This window comes from Spinacia oleracea, chromosome 3 (assembly GCF_020520425.1).
Source record: "Spinacia oleracea cultivar Varoflay chromosome 3, BTI_SOV_V1, whole genome shotgun sequence".
NCBI classification, from domain to species: Eukaryota; Viridiplantae; Streptophyta; class Magnoliopsida; order Caryophyllales; family Amaranthaceae; genus Spinacia; species Spinacia oleracea.
Window position 1 is genome coordinate 26,214,825 of NC_079489.1, and position 20,783 is coordinate 26,235,607.

The window sequence follows — 20,783 nt, forward strand, 5'->3', positions numbered from 1 at the left end:
TAACCTGACTCAACAGCAACTAGAAACTATACAACTACATGTATGAATGCAGTATGATAATTGTCCTGACATTCATTACGATGCTAGTTGAAATAAGAGCAGCAACAATATCCTGATTACACATGACACCTAAATCACCAGCTTATAGAATCATGAAAACGTAATTACATTTAGTAAGAGCAAAAAAATATACAGGAATAAGATTCTATGCTTAAGGAGCAAACTACAACTTTTCCAGATTCTCGTAAATCAAGCACAATTTTCATTTAATTATATAATTGGTCAACTTACTAACTCTAACGGCATCATCCTAAAATTTGTATCATTTGAACTCAACATCTGCCAATGTCAAAAGTGAGAAGTCACCCTGGTAGTTCTGAAGGTCGGATGTTTAGACGCTTTCCCAGCGAGATCGGTATGAGCCTGATGTGTTTGCATGCACAAGAAACAACTATATCCTAAAACTGTTCCTGAAGAAACCAGATCAGACACCACATATGCTTGGTACATAACTGCTTCAAGAGATGTCAAGCTCTAATATTTTACTGCTTGTTAGAAAATTAGTATAGGACATGCCATAAAAACAGCCAGTATATGCTCTCACGAGGACACAACGTGATTAGAAAAAAGCAAGGTGGCTTAGACTCATCAAATAGCAAACGGTAGATATTGCAGGAGATTCGAAATGTCAGCCGAAAGAGACACCTTTTGGATCACGTAGTAGAAACACAACAATCTTGCTTGTAGGCGATTTGATGCTTCAACCAGACCATTTCTAAGATCGAAGATGAAAAACTGGAAGCTTTTAAGTCACTAATTCAGAGCATTCGGTTTGGTGAGTATTCTGAGAAAGTAATTTCTAATTTCTGGCAAAATATGCTGCATAAGAGATGAATGCCTGCACAGTTACACAATGAAAAAAGTTAGTCAATAAATTCCTACAACGTATATGTAATTTCATTTCATGAGTTTTAACTCGAGCGTTGTTAGCACTTACATTTTCAAGATAAGCAACAAAAAATGCACAAGTAGCAGAAGCAAACACTCCCTCTGCCACTTAAAGATCGCCTCATTTTCCTTTTTGGTAAGTCCCAAAGAATCACCCCATTTTCTTTTTAGATAAAATGGTCTCCAGTAGTCCAGTATTTCTCTCTACTAACACCACTCAGCACTAGGCACCCACTCAATACAACTCCTAAAAAAAGCCAAAGGGAATAGGACAATCTTTTAGGGATGAAGCCATAGAGGGCATGCGAACTTCATTACGGTCGAAGACTTACATGACAAGTTCCCCTTGTTTCTAATGTCATTAACTCCCTAGAAAAAACTTAGGGGTCGTTTGGTTCACTTTCATGGAATGGAATGGTATGGAGATCCATACTAGGAGATATGGATTCAAAATCCCATACCATTCTAAAACTGTTTGGTTCAACTTAGGTATGTATTATGTATCCATTCTTGATGTTTGGTTCATTTTACATTGGAATAAATAATAATTCAAGTACGCTGTGTTTTCCAATTGCAACAATGGTAAGAAAATAACAAATGAAACAAAGTATCAACCTTTCAAACTGAAATAACAAAAGTCCTAGAGAAAAAAAAAAAGCAAAATACACCAATTCAGTATATAGAAAAATCATAACATTACCAATATGATAATATCAATCATCTGATTCAAGTCTCAAAAAAAAAGAAAAGAAAAGAAAAGGGAAGATATCCAGAATCCCCAAATACCAAGTGCGCATTCCACCTTTTTACTGTATAATTCAAGCCAAATCAATTACAACAAAATACAACTCCCTTCAAATTTGACACTAATGATATACAATAGCTGGTCATTTGTGGAAAGGAAAATCAATCCCCAGTATAGCAAATAATTGACGAGATCTTCAGAGCTAGTGCACTTTAACAATCCAAAATCGGTGGTTACTGAGGTAAGATGAGGAAGGAAGCAACCACATACGTCGAAGAAAATTGATGGTTTCCGGTGAGTGAGCGGTGTTGGGCGGGTGGAGGACGTTCAACTTGGCAGCTCCTTCTTTCTCATCTCTTTTGTAAGTTAGGGTTTATAATTTGGGTGGAATGGAATATGAAACCTAGGGTGGGAGGTGGGTATCAGATTCCAGGGGGATTGGATGGAATTAGAACCCCTTGGGTATGAGATTCCATACCAAAATACTTCAACCAAACAGTAAAATGGATGGAATGGATTCTAACTCCATTCCAACCCATTCTAAAGTGCCCAACCAAACACCCCCTTAGTGAAAAACAGAAAATACTCCATAAATCATTGGTAGAATAGTAAAGAACAGAAACTCCTCCAACCAAAATTAGACAAGTAATTTCGTACAATTTCAATAGTTATAATCAGAAGTTTTGCAATTTCTTTTACAAAGTTAACCAACATTATATCTTTATTTTGTTTATCACACTTGGTGACACTTCCCTGGTAAATCATTCATGCCCAGTTGCTATATTTCAAAAGGTCAGTTTATTACTATAAGATGGCAAAAAGGTCAAGTAATTGATGTGCACGTTTCAAAACAATAAATATCAAGACTTGATGCATACGGAACACTTTGTTTAGCAGATTAGGAATTTCAACAGCTCTTAACTTCTCAGGAATATTTGTCATATATACTTCCTCTGTTTTCTTTTGGTTGTTCCATTTTGACTGAACATGTTAGCCAAAGCACAACTTTGACCACTAATATCTTTAATGATTATCGGTAAAAAAATATAAAAAGTTGAGATATTGAAAATATGCGTTGAGACAAATCTACAAGACCCAACATGACTGTTTTTCATCATGCATAACAACATAGGTTAAAGTTCGTTTTAGTTGCCAAAAATAAATAGGACCAAAAGCAATATGGTACCACTAAAAAAACGAGGAAGTAGGCATAATTTAATCTTTTTTTCTTCTTGCCTTGAAAAAAAACAAAACTCAATGGGGTAAATTTATGTTATTAGAATATTCTACTTGCTGGCGGTTATTATTACTTTATCAGTTGGGAAATTCTCCTTTATCAAATAGCTTTGGACATTCAACCTTTTCGGTAGTAACCTTCAAGTGTCTTTACAAAGTTTAGACTTTAGACAATGATATTGATATTTAGACTTCTAAGATTGCAGTTCTCAGTATTTTTAACAAAAGGCATGCGTTTGAATTAGTGAGTTTCTGTAGGGCAGAGGATTAAAAACATAAATGTATCCTATATTTCCTGCGTAAAATTCCAAAACAAAATCATGTATGCATAGAAAATCATCCTAAAAAGCAGAGTTTGCAGAATATAATAAATATAATAACTTAATAAGCTACGCCATATCATTTCACCTGCATTAAACATACTTTATTTGGATATGTACCAGAATTCCTGAAACACCCAGTTCGTAATGCTAAAACAAAAGCTAGTAAACAAAAAGAAATTAGATAAACTGCATACCCTGGTCTAGCACTCAATTTATCATGCTGCTCTAAGATGAAAAGGATGCTAGCCTGCCTCAATGACACAGCATGAAATGCCTCAGAAAGCTCATACATGCTTGACACATTCTCCAGGGATATGTCCTTCATATATCATAAAAATACTAATTAAACAAAAAACACTAAAAACAAAAAAAAACCATAAATATATGTCATCATCTAACAGAAAAAATAAACATGAAAAGAAATGAATGATGCTCAGGTAGCTCACCTGGGCTATGGTATATTCACAAAGGCGTTTTAGCCCCTCTAAAAGATACTGATCTGCAGCCCTAAGGAGATCTTGTGCTATGTCTGGTTTTATGTCTACTGATCCAGTATATATAAATCTGCAACAGAATGACAAAGACATAGAAAGCCACATAAATTCTACTAGTAGTTTTCCAAATCATAAGAAGAAAATGTTACACAAGTGCACATTTAAATAACCTCATCATCAATTCAAAAATCTCCCATCTGATGTTAGGAATCTCTATATCTCTGGCATCCTTTTCCTGTATCACCGTGATAACAGCATAAATCTTATTAGAAAAGATCCAAACATTTAAACAGCACACAGTAGACTGTTCTATATTAAAATGTGATGATCCACAGCTTGAACCCCAGGTGCTCAACTGCATATGTCTCAATGATCAAGAAAACTACACCAACAACATACGATGAATGATGTATACTATCTTTAGAACTAATTGACCAGATTATCCTAAGACATACTTTAAGCAAGCTTGTGTTCCCAGCAATTAATTCTTTTTTCAATCCATATTGCTCCCTCTCCACCCCCCTCTATCATAGTAGTTTTTTGTCTTTCGCATAAACTTGGTATGGGGTCTGCTCACAGCATATTTTATGGGTTTACTGAAATGGAACATATATTATAATATAAATTGGCATTTCCCTCAAACATACTTATAGCTCATAACAACATTTTAGTTCCGAAAAATAACTTTTCAGCAACATCATTTTATGTTCTGTAAATATCAAGTGAAGAGAATAGGGCCTACAGATAGAAGGGATGCAAAAAGCCTAATTTAATTAATTAAACAAGCAGAACTCACCCGATAACCACCATCAAACATTGCACGGAAGGCATCAGATGATGCAAGAAGGCAGATTCGATGAGCAAAGAACCGTTTACCTGAAATGTGGGGCATATGACCAGTTCAAACAAATAAGCCACATGCTTTTAAGAACTTAGAAATTGTGCTAAAATAATTAAACTCATAGTTCAGAACAAAGAAATAATAATTTTTTATAAACAAGTATGGTAGATGATGCATTTTGAACCTTGAACAAGAAAAGTAACATCAGACAGTGTTGCACTATTTACATACTGTTCGCCTAAGTAAACCTGCAAAATCAAATGTTATTCATCAGAACCCCAAACTGCAAAGTAATACAGATATCAAGAACATCACACAAGACACAAAGCAAACATCATCAACATTACCTAATATCACTAATGAAACAACCATAGAGGCAGGGTAGGGGAGTGGCGTATACGGAACAGTACCTCAGTCCCCAGCTATAATATAGATGCTGCTTCCACTCCGGAAACATATCATTTAGAAGGGGCTCAAAGGAATTTTGTGTACATACTTACACCCAATCACACATGCATACTTACACACACACACACACACACACACACACACTTTTTCTGTGTTTATTGTTGGGTTATGTCATAGCAAAATCATATTACACTATATTTATGTAATAGGAGTATGATTTTGCTAAACATAGCCCATACTTATTCCTGAAGCATTCTCAGATCTTTAACTGACATAAAGAGAGCATCGAATACTAATAAACTATCCCACATATTCGATTTTATTTTTGTTTACTCCTCCAAAGTGCACTTAGTTCTTCAGTTCCAGAGAATAATTACTTTTTTGTCTCCCTAACATACGCCAGTGTCTCTAATGGCCTAGGTTATCACCCTTTGTTTTCATTAATCTATGCATATCCCTTCACTATGAAAAAAGCGACGTCATTATCCTCTCCATTGACTGCCCTTAATTGTATCCATTAGTTTTCATTCAAGTCATGATTTGACTTTAAAGACGAGCTATTTTAAATTTCTAAATGACAAATTTTGGGCAATATGCCGCTGGGGTATATATATCAAGATGTTTTCCCTTCCTATATTTGATCCTATAAAACCAAAAACCCTTTACCTTTTCTTAAAATTTTCAACATCCTAGCATTCCCTATTTCATTGTTATTTGCTTCTTTTACATTTCCATTATTTGTCTTCTTCCACGGCTTGTTCTTCAATAAATGAAACCAAGACTTAAATTTGAAAGAGGCCACAGAGTAATAATCCAGGTCTACATCCAAACTAGCTCTTACGTCTACTTTTCATGGCTTGTTTTCTTCCAATCCAATGAGTGACTTCCAATATGGTAGTCACACTTGTCGTATTATAAGGCTTCCATGTAAACTAAGGAAGTTTTAGTTCAAATACGAAGATTGTGGCTTTTTCATTTTGATAACCCAAATCATCAACAAGATTCGAGGTAAGGCTATATGATTAAGATGAGACATCAAGGATTAAAAGAGAAAGCTGGGGAAGGACAAAAGTTGAAAAAAATCAGTTTTAATATAAGTATGCCGTGAACGGCAAGTTTAAGCTTTTGATGCGCGGAGAGAAATTATTGGAAGACATAGAATTCAGGGGAAGACAACACTGAGGGAAATGTACAAAAACACAATAGTGAAGCGAAATCACAATTTAACGGCAAAAATTAATGGCTAACGAAAAGGTAAGACTCACATTTTTCAAAAGCACAACTACAAAGAAAACTAAAGGGGGTCAACCCAAAAAAAATAAAATGAAAAAACACATGGAACAGCATAAAAAAACCCGTACTGCTTTCTTATCTTAAGAATAAATCTTGTTTACAATGGAGCGGAAATTAACTCCCCCATGGCCACTTGACCAGTCCTCAAAGTCATTCCAAATAATTCCGTGCACAATCAACTAAATACACTTCACATACATAGACAGAACAAAACCAGTAGAAAAAATTTCAACAGGTGCTGTCTTTGTACGAGTTGACTAAAAGAGCTAAGAAATTTGTCTACGTAAAGAAAAATACCGTTATACAATCATCACCCATCGAGAAATATGGAGCATTAGAGGAAGTTCACCTGTGATATGGGAGAAGGAGGAGCTGCATCAACAGGGGAAAGGGTCATAGCTTTGCTGGCCAATTTACAGAGGGCCACAGCACCATCATGTTGTTGCTTAGTACTAGTGGATTTGAGAAGCCCAAGAAGTAATTCCAGTCCTAGCCAAAACAATTGGCACCATAATGTCAATAAATCAATAATGGCAAATAAAATAAATGCCAATGGAATAGGAAGAATTGAAGACCATGCTGCTATAGATAGATAGATAACATGCCATTGCTATCAATGAAAATTGATCTCTGGTCCTCCGGAGAACATAGATGAGCAAGAGCCAAAGCGACTTGTCTTTGAACTAATTTTTCCCCAACACGCATGAGGTACATCAAGTGGGTCAAAACCTTCAAAATCATAACAGGATATAAGTGCTTTCAAAATTTTGTTGGACTAAAAGCATGCGTAAACAAAAGAAGTCAACAATACTAACCCGGCCATGAATCTTCTCTTCTAATCGTTTAAGGGTCTTCGCTACACAGTCTTTGGTTGCCTGAGAGCACATATTTGACACAAAATATTTGATAGAAGATTCATGTATACAAGAATAAACTGGAATATGTTATAGCTCCCACAAAAGACTACCCTGTTGCTAGAGTCCTTGTCTAAACCATAGCAAAGGCAAAAGAGCAGTAAACTGTGATATATACCAGAGCAAGAAACAAACCTGAACAATAAACTCTCCTTCCTGCAACTTCTGAAGACCACCCACTTTTACAAAATCAGCAACATTATCCTGGAATTTTTAGTAATTAACAAGGGCATGATATTTAGTCATAAGAAGTTAAAATCCGGAAATAAACAAAATCCTAATTGATGCAACTCCGAGCATCTCAAACTGTGGACGAAGATACCTCATTATCTGCAAGACCATAGAGAGCAAAAGCAGCATTATGTTGAAGAGACCCATTTTTTGCATCAAGAAGCTTTAATAGTGGCACCAAACCACCACTATGAGAAATCCCGGCTTGATTATGTGACTCCTAAACAAAATCCATGAATGTCTCACTAGATGACTCGGAGAAAGCAGCACAAATAGAATAGCTTTAATAAAAAAATGAGATAGTTGCAGAATTGGAGAAATCGGCAGAAAACATTTCTGAATAGAATAGTTTCGCCATTTATCATACATTGACATCACAATGAGTGGTAGCTTTTTTTTTCTGTAGATAGATTGTTGCATGATAGGTCAAGGACAAGGGTATGAGATTTTTACCAATGCCCTCCTTTAGTATATGGGTGACACCCCCTTGGTGTCTTTCACGTAAATGTCCTTACTACTTATCAAAGAATTCAACTGTTTAAACTGACAACAAAAAAGTATACTTCGAACAGTTACTTTACAAATCAATATATGTTATACGTAATACTTGGTAAATAACGTTGAAACTTGTAATGCCTCATCCGATGTAGTAGACAGACAAACACATCAATTCAATATATAGGCTTATGTCATATCAGGATATAGGGACTAATATCAGGGTAAGATGTACTCCCTCTGGGTATTTGTTTTATGTACCCAATTACTGTAGACTCTTGTTTCTAAGAAAGGTGAGTGGGTGTAAGAAAAAGGTGGAAAAAGTAAGAGGGATGAGTAAAATAATGGTAAATAGTGGGTGGGTGTAAGAAAAAGGTGGGTAAAGTAGGAGAGAGATAGTAAAGGTGTAATTGAGGGGAAAATGGGATGAGATGATAAAATTATTTGCCAAAAATAGAAAAGTAGAAGTGGGTAGAACAAAAAAAACACCCCTTCTGGAAAGTGGGTACATAAAAAAACAACAGAGGGAGTATGACAAACTGAATAGTGTCGGAGTCAAATCATAGATTCAACATGCATGGATACCACAGAGGCTTACTCTTTAATAAGAAAAATATTTTCGTCAGAACGGGCAGAAGAATTGTAAATAAAGAGCCAAAAAAGGCCAAAAGTCTATAAAAATCACGAGAAAAGAGACAAAAAAACTCCAATCTCACATTGAATTAGAAACTCGATTCCTTAAATAAAGCCAGAAATATATAAGACTGTCAACCACGAAAAACCTGTCTTCCCTCTCCAACCAAAGAACCCACATAACTAGAGTTGTTCAGAGTTTGGTTTAAACCGGACCAAATAGTAAACCAAACAATATTTGGTTTACGGTTTGGTTAATTTTTTGGACAAATTGTATTTTACCACCTACAAAAATCGAAAAATTGTTTTTTACCACCTAAAAAAAACGAAAAAAATAGATGAAACCTTTAGTATGGCTACCTAATTCAATTTTCCTCCAACTTTTTGTGCCGGTCATACCGGAGCAAGTATTAAGGGACGGAGGGAGTAACATATAATTTAAACTTTTATTGTAAAATGTGAAACAGTTTAACATATTTAAATATAACATATACAACAACAACAAAGCCTTAGTCCCAAAATGATTTGGGCTCGACTAACATGAATCGTCGAACTGACCAACCCTCAATTTCTGCTGTGCAAACTGCAATTTCGCAAATAAAAATATTGATTTGGAAATTGATTTCGCAATTTCGCAAATAAAGCATAAACCGTAAACCAAACCGGACCAAAGGTTCAGTTTGGAGACTAATACGGTTCTCTTTGGTTTGGAAAAATGTCAAACCGTAATATTACGTTTTAGTTTGGGTTTTGTCCCAAACAGGACTGTGTTCAGTGTTCACCCCTACACATAATGGCAAAGAAAAAGACTGGTATATTTCTTTTGTCCCTTGCACCTTACAAACTTCATATATTGAAGGCGTAGCCACGTACATAATCTAAAACAGTAACCGGAGCAGCCTAACAAAGCACGTGAGAATGCACAAACAATGCACAAAAAGATAATTCTCTATCTCCTTGCTAAAAAGGCAAATAGTGCACATGTGAAGAGATAAAGCCTAGTGTGGTCACCAACTCTGAAGATTATTTCAAGTACTGCTCCAAACTAGCAACCCAAACAAAAGCTTTTACCTGTTCCGAAACCAGGGCCCTCAAAATAAAAGTTTAAAGAGGGAGAAATTGTGAAAGGACCTTTCCATATGTGGCTATAATAAGATACGACAAGTAAAGGGTCCTGAGGAATCAGCCAGCCACACTTCTCTATCATGGGAATTTGACAAAGTAACAAAACCAAGGCAGCTCAACAGGTTAGTAAGCTCCTCCAACTCCAAATCATGAAGGCCCCTCCATCCCTCCAAAATGAAAATTCGAAGAAAAACTATCACCATACCTCGGCCGAAAAGATGAAATTGGAGTAAATCTTTAGAGAGGGGGAATGGATACTAAAAGCTCCCAATAATTCTCCAAAAATACAATGCACTCTCTGCTACCCACCTTGCACTTGACCAAGGAAAACAAGAATGATCAAATCCGTGATGAACTTCCAAGGGCTGGCATAGGGAATTGCACCTCTATGCAAAACAGATCCATGGCAGGAAATGCCAAAACCATATTCCTACAAAGGAGAAGACTTTCGACGCCAAATTACCACAAACCTACATCTAACTCTTCCTTAGACCAACAAATACATCAAACTGATAAATAAGTCTTCACTTCACCAACCTTAGACGGTGAGACCATACTCTCATTAGCTTCTCCAATCTCCGAGCTAACTCGTATAAGCTATGTTACTCAGACACGGGTGTTGGTGTCGTGTCCGACACGAGTGTCAGAGTATCTGACACTCCGATCCAAATATTTGCAGACACTCCGACACGGTCAAAGGAGTGTCTTGACTTGTTTTTTAGACACGGCTGCCTTACAAAGTGTCGGACAAAAACATCGACACTTATAAAAAATAATTGTTAAATTAAAAAAAAAAAGATAAAAATTATTAATGAATAATAAAATTAAAATTACAAAACAAGAAAATAGTCTTTGAAAGAGTTTAAGAATACAAAGAGTTCAAAAGTAAACATATAAATATATAATACCCCTAAAAAAATGGTACGGAGTAAACAGGAAGTAATAAATTAAAAAATAGAAAAGCTGAATAATAAAAAGCTGACCCACTCACCAATCAGCAACACCCTAGAGTCCTAGACCATTCTTTACCCACGTGATATCATCAGTATATCAATAACTTTTTTTTTTACTTTTTAAAAAACAAACTAACGTATAATACCAACCCACGTGATATCATAACCCAAAAGTGAGAACAAAACTATAAACCACGAACCCAAAGATGGTAGCCCAGCACCTCAAAATAGACGCAAAACATAAACACGAGAAGGAAGAAGACGCCGGAAACAATGGCGATTCTCAAGCAGTCATGAAAACAAGGATTGAAGAATGCTTTCAACTCGTTTTTTCTTCTACAGCAAAAGCCCCAACATATTTTTTTCTTAATCGTCTTCCCCGACCTTCAATTTCTAGATCTAGGGTTTTGATTTTTTTTTTTCTCAATTTCTTTTCTCTTCCCGATTTCGACACTATATTTCGGACTCTTTTCCGACACTGGTGTCGACACCTCCCCGGACACGTGTCGGGTGTCGTGTCGCAGGTCGGGTCGTGTCGACACCGACACCAACCGCCGGAAGAAGTGTCGGAGTAACATAGCGTATAAGCCTTAAAAGGGAGAGAAAACAGAATAAAAAGGCAACTAGAAAAATAACTTGTCTCAACATCTGTCCCAAAACTTCTCCTCCCAGATTACCATCCTCAAAAGGGAGACAGACCATAAATATGCTCTTTAGTAACTTTTTTATTTTTATTTTACAGGATAGTAACTAAAGAGTTAAGTGAATCATTTTATTGAGAATTTTCTTCAAGAAACTGTCAGCTATGCTCTCTTGAACTAATAGGTGTTGACATTTACACTGGGTGTATACCCACCCCAAATTCTTATAACTTTATAAGAATAGCAAATCCATAAACGTAAAGCTTCTATAATCCCTTCTAAATTCTTATAAGAATAGCAAGATCCATATACATAAAGCTTACACAAAATCATCATTTTTCCTGATGGGGTCAAGAATCCAACATATTTAACTTCATTACTTGAAAAGACGGAAACCAATTTTCAATTTACATTAGAAATTTTACCATGGCGTGATTCGGTTTGAGCAACGGATCTTGACGTGAAACATTTTTGTCAGGGCGCACCTTGGTAGCTGTTAGAAGAACTGATACCAAAACATTTCACAGATGTGATGTTCATGTGATGTGTTCTTTTTATTATTATTTGAGTAAAGAATGTGTCACCTTGTGCGGTTGTGCCTGGGCGTTTTGGCACTTTCACAAGGATAAAACAATTATCATCATTTATAAGCAATTTTTTCTATTAGGGCGTGGTAGTGAAAATTTGAAATTTACAAGGTCAAGCCAGCATACTAGCTACATTTGGTATATATCAAACAATTTGAATCATAAATCAAGCTCAAACCAGCTTACTAGCTACATGCTTCAAACACTTTTGACCCCCAGACATACCACGGTAGTTAAGTTGACATGCGCCACCAGTGGGCTCAGGCCTTGAAAAAAGCATAGTACTTAGTAGAACTCCTCTTAAAGCAGTACCCCCAACCCCAAATAACAAGGGAAAGAAGATAATGAACACGTATAAGACATATCATTTGTATGTATGTAAACGTGCACGTTCTTGTTCCAAGTACTACTATAATTAATTTAACCTGTAATACAAGCACTTCCCATCCATACAAATTAACCCTAGCATCTGTAAATCATTTGCGCCACCTTTAGTCATAATATTAAGAGTACAAGACACTAGAAAAAAAAATTAAATAAGCATGTTTAACTGATACATCTACAATTCTACACCAAGGGTCAAAAAAGTATGCACCATGTAAATATCTAAAGCAATGGAACACAAAAGCAATGGAACAGAGATATTGGTAGTGACCTGTGCTAGCCTCCCCAAAGCAAAAGCTGACATTTCCCTCAGCTGTAAATCTGGGGACTGGAGCATTTCAATCAAAGGCGGAACAGCACCTCTCTGAACAATATGAACCTAGAAAAAATATTGTGTCAAACTTTACCATCGCTAAGATATTCTGTGATAAATTCAATGCAATAAGATGCATATTCCTTCAGTAACTCAACAACCCAGCAAGAAAAAAACTATCCCACTGCTCACTCCTCACTCAAGCGGATGGTATAACAGATAAATAATATGGACATAATCAACAGATTCACACTCAACCACATTTTAATCAGGAAGCCATCAACAAGGCCAACGAATTTCAAACTGTAGCACAACTACCGCAAAAATACAAGAAGCAATTTTGAAACAAAGCTTTTAGAAAGTTACTCCAAAAGCTCCTCATCCACCAGAATAAAGGGGGAAATCCAAAAGGAGGGATGCAAATCATGTTCTAGAACCCAGGTCCAGACCTCCATTCATATCCTGGCTTTCTAACTTGCGATAGTCAATACTATCAGAACCACCAATCATCCACTCCACCCAACACCAAAAACTAAAATCTCCTGAACTCATTAACCCCATGATGTAGCACCACGGTCAGTGCTTGCTTCCAAATACTTGCCACTTCATATGGGTGTGGAGAGTTAGACACTTCGATTTTGGCCTAAAATGAGAAATAATACTTATCTACTCCCTCTGTCGCCAAATAAAGCTTTCATTTTTCACAAAATGTTAGACCCCAAATGAAGTTCTTGTTTCTCATTTTGAGATGAGTCCACATAATGAAAACAAAAGACATTAAACAATAGCACTTACTTCTTTATTCACCTTTAATCAACAAAATCCCACAACATTTATCTCTTAAATACTTGAGCACAAGAGAAATGGGATATTTATTTGGGAGAGGGAGTACTTATATATGAATGTATAACAAAGGAAAATATCCTAGTTCAAATCCCCTGATCATCACTATACTCCCTTGTAAACAAGTCCCTGCACTACAGATTAAGAACTTTTTATATCAGACTCTTAGACATGAACCCGAGTTTGATACTCGTATCTGAGTCTGAACATCATAGCAAACTCCCTTATATAGTGCTCTTAACTGCACTGGTCTTCCCTCAAAAGAAAAGAAGGGGGGAAAGAAGAACAGAAAATGATGAGACAAAGAAGATAAGCACTTTATTGTCAGCCACAACTCAAAATCCCTGATGCCCAACGGTTGAACATAGCATTACCTCTATCCACCATCCTCTTCTTTTATTGTCCGGGCCAATTCCAAGCATCAATCTCCTATGACCATTCCATGTTCCTTAGTCTTCACCATCAAAGAGTTAGGATAATTTTGCAGCTTCTCCCTTAAGCTCAAGTCCCAATATGAGCTCTTGTTTTGTTTCCAATAAGGAGGAAGACAGCCTTATTGACAGCCAGTGAATCAAAAAAGAAAAAGGAAAGAATAAAATAGCAAAGGAATACGAGGAGAACAGAACTGAAAAGAAGAAAAATGACAAAGAATTGGAGTTAGAAGATCAAGTGAAGAGGAGAGAGTGAACAGAACTTTCGATGGCATATCCTCACCCCTGCTAACAGTCGTGTCAGACTTAATAGCAACTGCAGAGTGGCCCGAGTGCATTTCCATCTACCAGAACTCTATTCAAGTTCCATGTTCGCACCCAGGACTTTACATGTCGACATGAGTGTAACAGGGTAAAGTGGCAAGTCCAAGCATCTTAGAATTATAGTTTCAAACACTCGGGACAGTGCACAGATTTATAACTCTTTAATACTTATATGCCCATTTTAATATTTTCTAATTTTCTTTGTCCAGGGAGCCCTTGAAAACAGATAGATTTTATTTTTGAAAGGTATAACATATCAACGAGGGTAAAAGTGATGGTGCTCCACTCATCAATAATTTCAGACATTAAAAATGAGTGCATCACTTATAGTTTAGCATTCTGATATGTCAACTAGTCACCTTAATTATCAAAATGTGAAGTCACCTAAGTGGCTAAGTGTCAAATAGCCCAAAACTCATGCCATATCACTGTGATTTTTCCTATAAAAATAGCTAAACTATTTTGTTTTAAATGACACTTTTAGCTCTCCAAATGTGATGGATATGACAGCAGAACCATCAGTAACTATTACTTTTTTATTCTATATTCTAGAAGTTCTCAAATTTGCCAACAATTTACCTACCGCATCCTATATCACAAGTGTGCAACTATCTAATTCCAAAACCAAACTACAGCTGGTAGGTTTCCACTAGTCTTTCTAGTGTAGAAACAAAGGTTGATGCGGACAATAATGAAGCGATAAGGTTACATCCTATAGTATAAAGGAGTTCATATAACTATATTAATATACTCACTATGGGTATTAGGTAAACACCCCCAAGAAAATTACAAGGAACAACTTAATTAAGAAATAAATATATCTTCCTTCGATAGTTCGATTCTATCAACAAGGAATTGAAGCAAGTATTCACTTGGGAGTAGAGCTATAGAGGATATTTTAGTGAGAGAGGCTCTGCTTCTCTCAATAGAAAAGAACACTTAGAAAACCCTACCCCGAGGTTAAGCCGCCACCCTCGTCGGCCAAAAAAACATATGCAGATCTAGCCAACTCATTAACCAAATGTTCATCCATTTTCCATTACTAAAACTCCTTTAAGTCAGATATACAACAATCTCAAATTCCCCATGAGCAACAGTAACTTTGATTTCAGTAGAAACTTATATCCTTCATCACTTAAGTCCTCAGTCGGCCGTGATGAAGGCCCTGTATCTTCCCTCAAGCTAGAGCCCAGCTTTGAGTTTGCAACTTCGCCGCTATCGTAAAATATTTTCCAGTCTAATCCCCCCCCCCCTTTCGGTGGTGTTACTCCTGGGACAACCGGATTGTAAACATTTAGTCATAGCAGATCTAATCACAGCACCCAACCTCTAATCTCTCGCCGCCGTCGCTCATAGCATCTGGAGCGATCTGATCTATTTCTCCGTCGCGAATTAGCCATTATTGAGATATATGTCTGATTTTTGATTTGGTTGTAATTATCGTGTAATTATCTTTGAATAAATTGTAAATTTGATTTTTAGTCGTTTGTAGTTTAGGTTAGATTAGCTTTACTTTGATTTTACAATGTAGTTTGTTCTAGTGTCAGGTTTCAGGCTTACTCTCTTCTAGAGGATGGGGCGTCATCATTTAACGTTCGGCTAATCGTCTATCTTTTAAGTCTATTCACCAAGTTTACTTGGAACCGGGGCATGGGTAGTATGAGGTTAGAGTGTTAGTTTCATTGTACTCTCTGTTTTACATCTTATTTGCTCGGAGTCTATGTATTTCATCCGAAAGGGTGAACTAGGTAATCCACCTAGCTTTCTTTCCTTATCATAAAAACAAAAAAAAAAACAAGAAATTGAAGCAGATATGATTTGTTTTTGTTCCAAAATTATAAACAAATAATAAAGAACATAGCTCTGTTAAAGACCTTGCAATCTGAATCGGTTGCAGCAAATTGTCCAAGTAATAAAGCTGCCTCCCTCTGGCTCTCAGAGCAGCATGAACTGTTTACCCAGAATATTCACTCAGTACAAGCATAATTACGAACAAAATGAAGGATTAAAAAATGCATCAATATCAGCAAACATTTAACATCTGTAATTGATAGAAAAACAACTTTTTCCCTCCAAAGTCCAATCTAAAAATAGTTTACATTCACAAGAATCACAAAAATGACACATAGAATAAGATGATGTAAAAGTTATTCTAAAATATCATATGCATATTTTCTGCAAAGACAGTAGAATCAGTAGTTCAAAAGGCAGTAAAAGCATTCCTTGCTAAATCTTAAACATATTGAGGATTTAGAACAAGAAGGGGGACGGGGGTCACATACAATCACCATCAAAGTACGCTCGGGAAGCTATATACATAGTGAGTTTTACAGATGACCGAGTGACTATGGATAATAATCCTAATAAGAAATATGTGAAATAATGTGAATCAGAGCAAGCACTTAATAATAGCTATAACACTTCGTGATTTTTGTAGGCCGAAATTAGTTAAATTAGTTCTCTTTTTATTTTCTTTATGACGTCTTGGAATAGGAGAAGGTGTTCCTAATTATAGCACAAAAAATGGACAAAAAACAAATTTCTAAAACCCGCATGGCAAGAACAAAAATTCCAATGTCCTAATGATATAAAAAACAAAAAAATATATTAAAAAAAAACAAGAAGAAGGTTATATACAGGTACCATCAAATATATAACTGTCAAACAGATGGAAAACGATTGTGTGCGATTACCTGAGTAACCGAATAACAGGTTGTAAAGCTCCAGCAAGCAGGACATCTTTTTTTATGTTGGGCGACGAATGAACCAAATTTCCAAGCACACCAACCTGAAAGATATTAATGCAGACAAAATGATATCATGATTTTAAAATGTTCAAAAACCTCGTATGTGTCAATATAAGTGGGATAATAGGGGGTTTGACACCCCTCCATACAAAAAACCACAGCATGATGTACTCAAGTTAAGATTACCGCTTCATAATGTATAGCAGAATCCTCAGATCTAAGCATCAGAATCAAAGAAGGAAGAGCATTGCATTCAACAATCTGTATTGTCATAAACTTGAACTTGTTAAAAGAAGACTCGGATAACTTATAGAATTGTTATTAAAGACAGTATCAATAATTGATAAATTGGCTCCCGAAAGGTCCATCACCTGCTTCTTATTTTCATCATTTTTAAAAGCGAGAGTGCGCAGTGCCCCGGCCACTGCCCTCTGTACCTTTGCATCATTAAATTCAAGTAGTTCAACAAGAGGTGGAATACCACCTTCCGTCCTGGATACAGTCCAGGAGCCACAATCAGACAAGAAAATATTATCAAATTTCCAGTTCAGGCACGTCCCAGCTAATCTAAACCAAACCTGACACGCGTTTTGATGCTGCTATTCTCGTGAGCAAGGTTAGTTACTGCATCAGCAGCTCTCCTAATGACACCATTGACAGCCCGAGAATTCAAGCCACACTTGTGCCTTTTTAAAAGATCTACGAAGAGAGGTAAGGCACCTGCATCAACAATGAGTTGTTGATGCTCTGGCTGCAAACAGAAAAACATAAACAAGGCTCTGTAAGCATAAACAAAAAAAAGAATACGGTATGAGGTGTCATCCAAGTCACACGATGGTAACCAACTAAACAGTCAGCCTCCCACCAGCCAACTGAAGAAAAATAGATGTATAGGCATTAAAAGCTAGAGAAGTAGAGAGTATGAGGTATGAAACGACCACAAAAAATAAATTATTGGTTCATACATAAGAAGAAGGTTTTGTTGTTGTTGTTGTTGATGGTGTAGAATATGAGGTATGAGGTGCCATACAAGTCACACGATGGTAACCAACTAACCACACATAAACATTAAAGTAATACACCATCGCAGCAGAATATGACAGAAGAAGAGATGCCAAAGAAGTAACAAATCATCATGTTAAATCAACATCGACCAAACCAAAGCATATCCTACCACTCAATTTAGGTCTTCGGATATATGCAAATTACATTTTGACTACCACCTACTGAATCTTAAATTGATATCACATCAATGTCACCAATATGCCAACTCCTGCGACGAACTTTACAGTCCAAATGCAAGTTGAACAATGTACATTAAACAAACGTATGAGAAACAAAAACAGGAAAAGTTTCCTTCTGCAAGTGATGCGCCATATTATGGAACAGCACTACAGCAGACACCAGTTTCCTCCTAGAAACATCCTTACAAAATCTCGCTATCGTCCATGAATATCATACATTCTTACCACCTCTTTGCTTGCGACAATTAAGCTGCAAACATCTGTACCTCACCAAATCCAACTGGTAGTAGAATCCGCATTGTTCTAGTGATTTAAACAACGCAATTAACCTTGTATTGAAATGATCCAATTTAGTTTAGAACTCAATAAACAAAACCCTTGATAACAGCAAAATACTCGTTTTCCTATCCCTTTCAATTATAAAACATGCATCGTATCATTCACTAATGAATTGTGTATACTTCAATACCTTATCAAATAAATGATAAATCCATACTGTTCTAGTTTGGCATTTAACAAAAAAAAAAGACAATAAAGAAGCTCACTGACCTTTACTGCAAGAAGTCCAAGAGCAAAAGCACTAGCTTTCTCAACCTCATGCTCATATGGCTTTACGCCATCGTCCTCCACCGGCGACGGCGGCGCCTGAAGATGCTTCACCAATATAGGAACCGCTCCACCTTCCACGATTATACTCACTACATCCTCTACAATAATACAAAAGCCAACAAGCTTCACTAATTCAGTGATTGATCGTTGATCATACCAAACAAAAGCCCTAATGAAGCACAAAATCTCAAATTACTGAACAAATAAGGTTAAAGTCATACCATTTTTCGCCAATTCCGCAAGTAGATGAGTAGCACGCTTAGCAGACGCTCTATCGGACTCAGTCCACGAGAAATTGGCGGCGAGAATATCGACCTGAGCAGCCACCTCACGGCGGAGAGCATCGCCGGAAACAATGGCGGTGGATTCTCTCTCCTCTTGTTGTTGGTCTAATTTCCGTTTTTGCCCTTTCCTGTCCGTCGAATTTTCCTTCCCTTGCCACTCCTTAGACCCCATTGCTGCAGCCAAGCGACGAAAAAGAAGAAGAGAGAGACTGAGCGATTTTGGACAGCAAGAAATAATAGATTGGAGTGGCGATTTCGGGAAGGGGTAATTCGGGAATTTTAAAAGTTTTCTCTCTCTACTGATTGTATGCCATGGTTTTTTTTCAAACTGTAGGCAGTTTTTCGAGACCGGTTTGATTGCCGGTTCACGGTTGTTTTCTTGGCCAGGTACCCTGATGGCCTGATGTGCGACTATTTCGCGAACGGAATAACCCAACGTGCACATGCTAAGCAAGGACGTGGGATATACGGCCCAATTGATGATAGCTACTACCTTTGAGTTTATGGCCCAGGGGTGTTTATTAGCGGGTATCCGGCTCTTCAGATATCCGAAAAACCGCATACCCGCTTTGTCGGGTGGTAAAAAAATTGGCCAACGATTCGACCCGTGAAAAGCTGGTACCCGATTTTTGGGTACCCAACTTTCTCGGGTCGAGTCACAGACTCACAGGTACCTGAATTTATTACGCTTTATTTTAATTCTACCAAATTCTATACCAAACCTTAAAAGCAAGCCTATTAATTACTTAATCAAGTCAATTATTTATCTTGTGATTACCTTTTCTCTATACTCTGATTATTCTCCATCTTTTTTTCTAAAAAAAAACGAAGAACCAACAACATACTTGGAGAACATCCTCCAACTAAGATATAGTCATATAACTCATTTTATTCTTAGAAAGAGGCATGGAAGCGGTGGGGTTGTTGCGGTGGGGTTGGTGCGGTGGAGCGGCATAGTGGTAGGATTGGTGCAGTGGTGCGGCGGAGTGGTGGAGATGACGTAACATGTGGTAGGGTGGTGCACGCGTTGGATCCGACGATCTAGTTTGGGAGTGACATTGTGACACTGAATGAGTATGAGAATGGAAAGAGAGGGGAGGAAGAAAGAGAGAGGAGCTATGTGATTCAGTGAGTGGGTTTATGTGGCTGGAAATAATGAAAGCAGATTATAAGAAACCCTACAGACTACTTATGCTCAACTCTTTTATATTGTAAAAAGTTATTTTAACGGGTATTCGGGTACCCATTTAAGGATACGAGCGGCCCATGCCCCCGACCCGGATACTCAGAAAATTCCTAGGTCGGGTACCCGGCCCATTATTTTAGAAAAAGTAGAAAATTACCCGGTTTATTGTTGTCGGGTCGGCGGGTCAGGTAATGGGGATCGGGTATTTATAAACACCCCTAGCAGTGGCGGATCCAGTATTTTTCGGATTGTGTGTCACCATCGTCCACCGACCACTATAAGTTAATATCCGATCATTGCATGATTAACGAAAATTAATATGTCAAAATGGTTAATAACAATTAGATTGAACAATCCAACTTTAACGAGGGGAAAATATACTAGGCGAGGGTAAAATCAAAACATAACAACTTTTAAATTTGACTATACGGTACGATATGATAACGTCTAAAATATTTTTAAATCCAAAGTTTAAAAGTAAAAGGAAATTTTGTGAAACACTATCTTAATATTTGGACATTTTGTGAATTACTACCTTATAAAAACTTTTT

The 20,783-nt window shown here is 36.9% G+C and overlaps 1 protein-coding gene across 1 annotated transcript; it reads right to left on the minus strand.

The window, feature by feature from the left end:
- Nucleotides 1-116: 116 nt before the first annotated feature.
- LOC110791405 (ARM REPEAT PROTEIN INTERACTING WITH ABF2) lies at nt 117-19,425 on the minus strand. The gene is made up of 19 exons (XM_021996147.2): nt 18,984-19,425; nt 18,703-18,860; nt 17,488-17,660; nt 17,281-17,401; nt 17,096-17,170; nt 16,856-16,950; nt 16,037-16,112; nt 12,523-12,630; nt 7,525-7,653; nt 7,338-7,406; nt 7,104-7,163; nt 6,894-7,017; nt 6,638-6,777; nt 4,772-4,835; nt 4,543-4,622; nt 3,917-3,981; nt 3,699-3,816; nt 3,447-3,571; nt 117-898 (listed from the first exon to the last, which is right to left on the minus strand). The coding sequence occupies exons 1-19, from the start codon at nt 19,216-19,218 to the stop codon at nt 814-816; spliced, it is 2,100 nt and encodes a 699-aa protein (XP_021851839.1). The 5' UTR covers nt 19,219-19,425; the 3' UTR covers nt 117-813.
- Between the last annotated feature and the right edge of the window lie 1,358 nt (nt 19,426-20,783).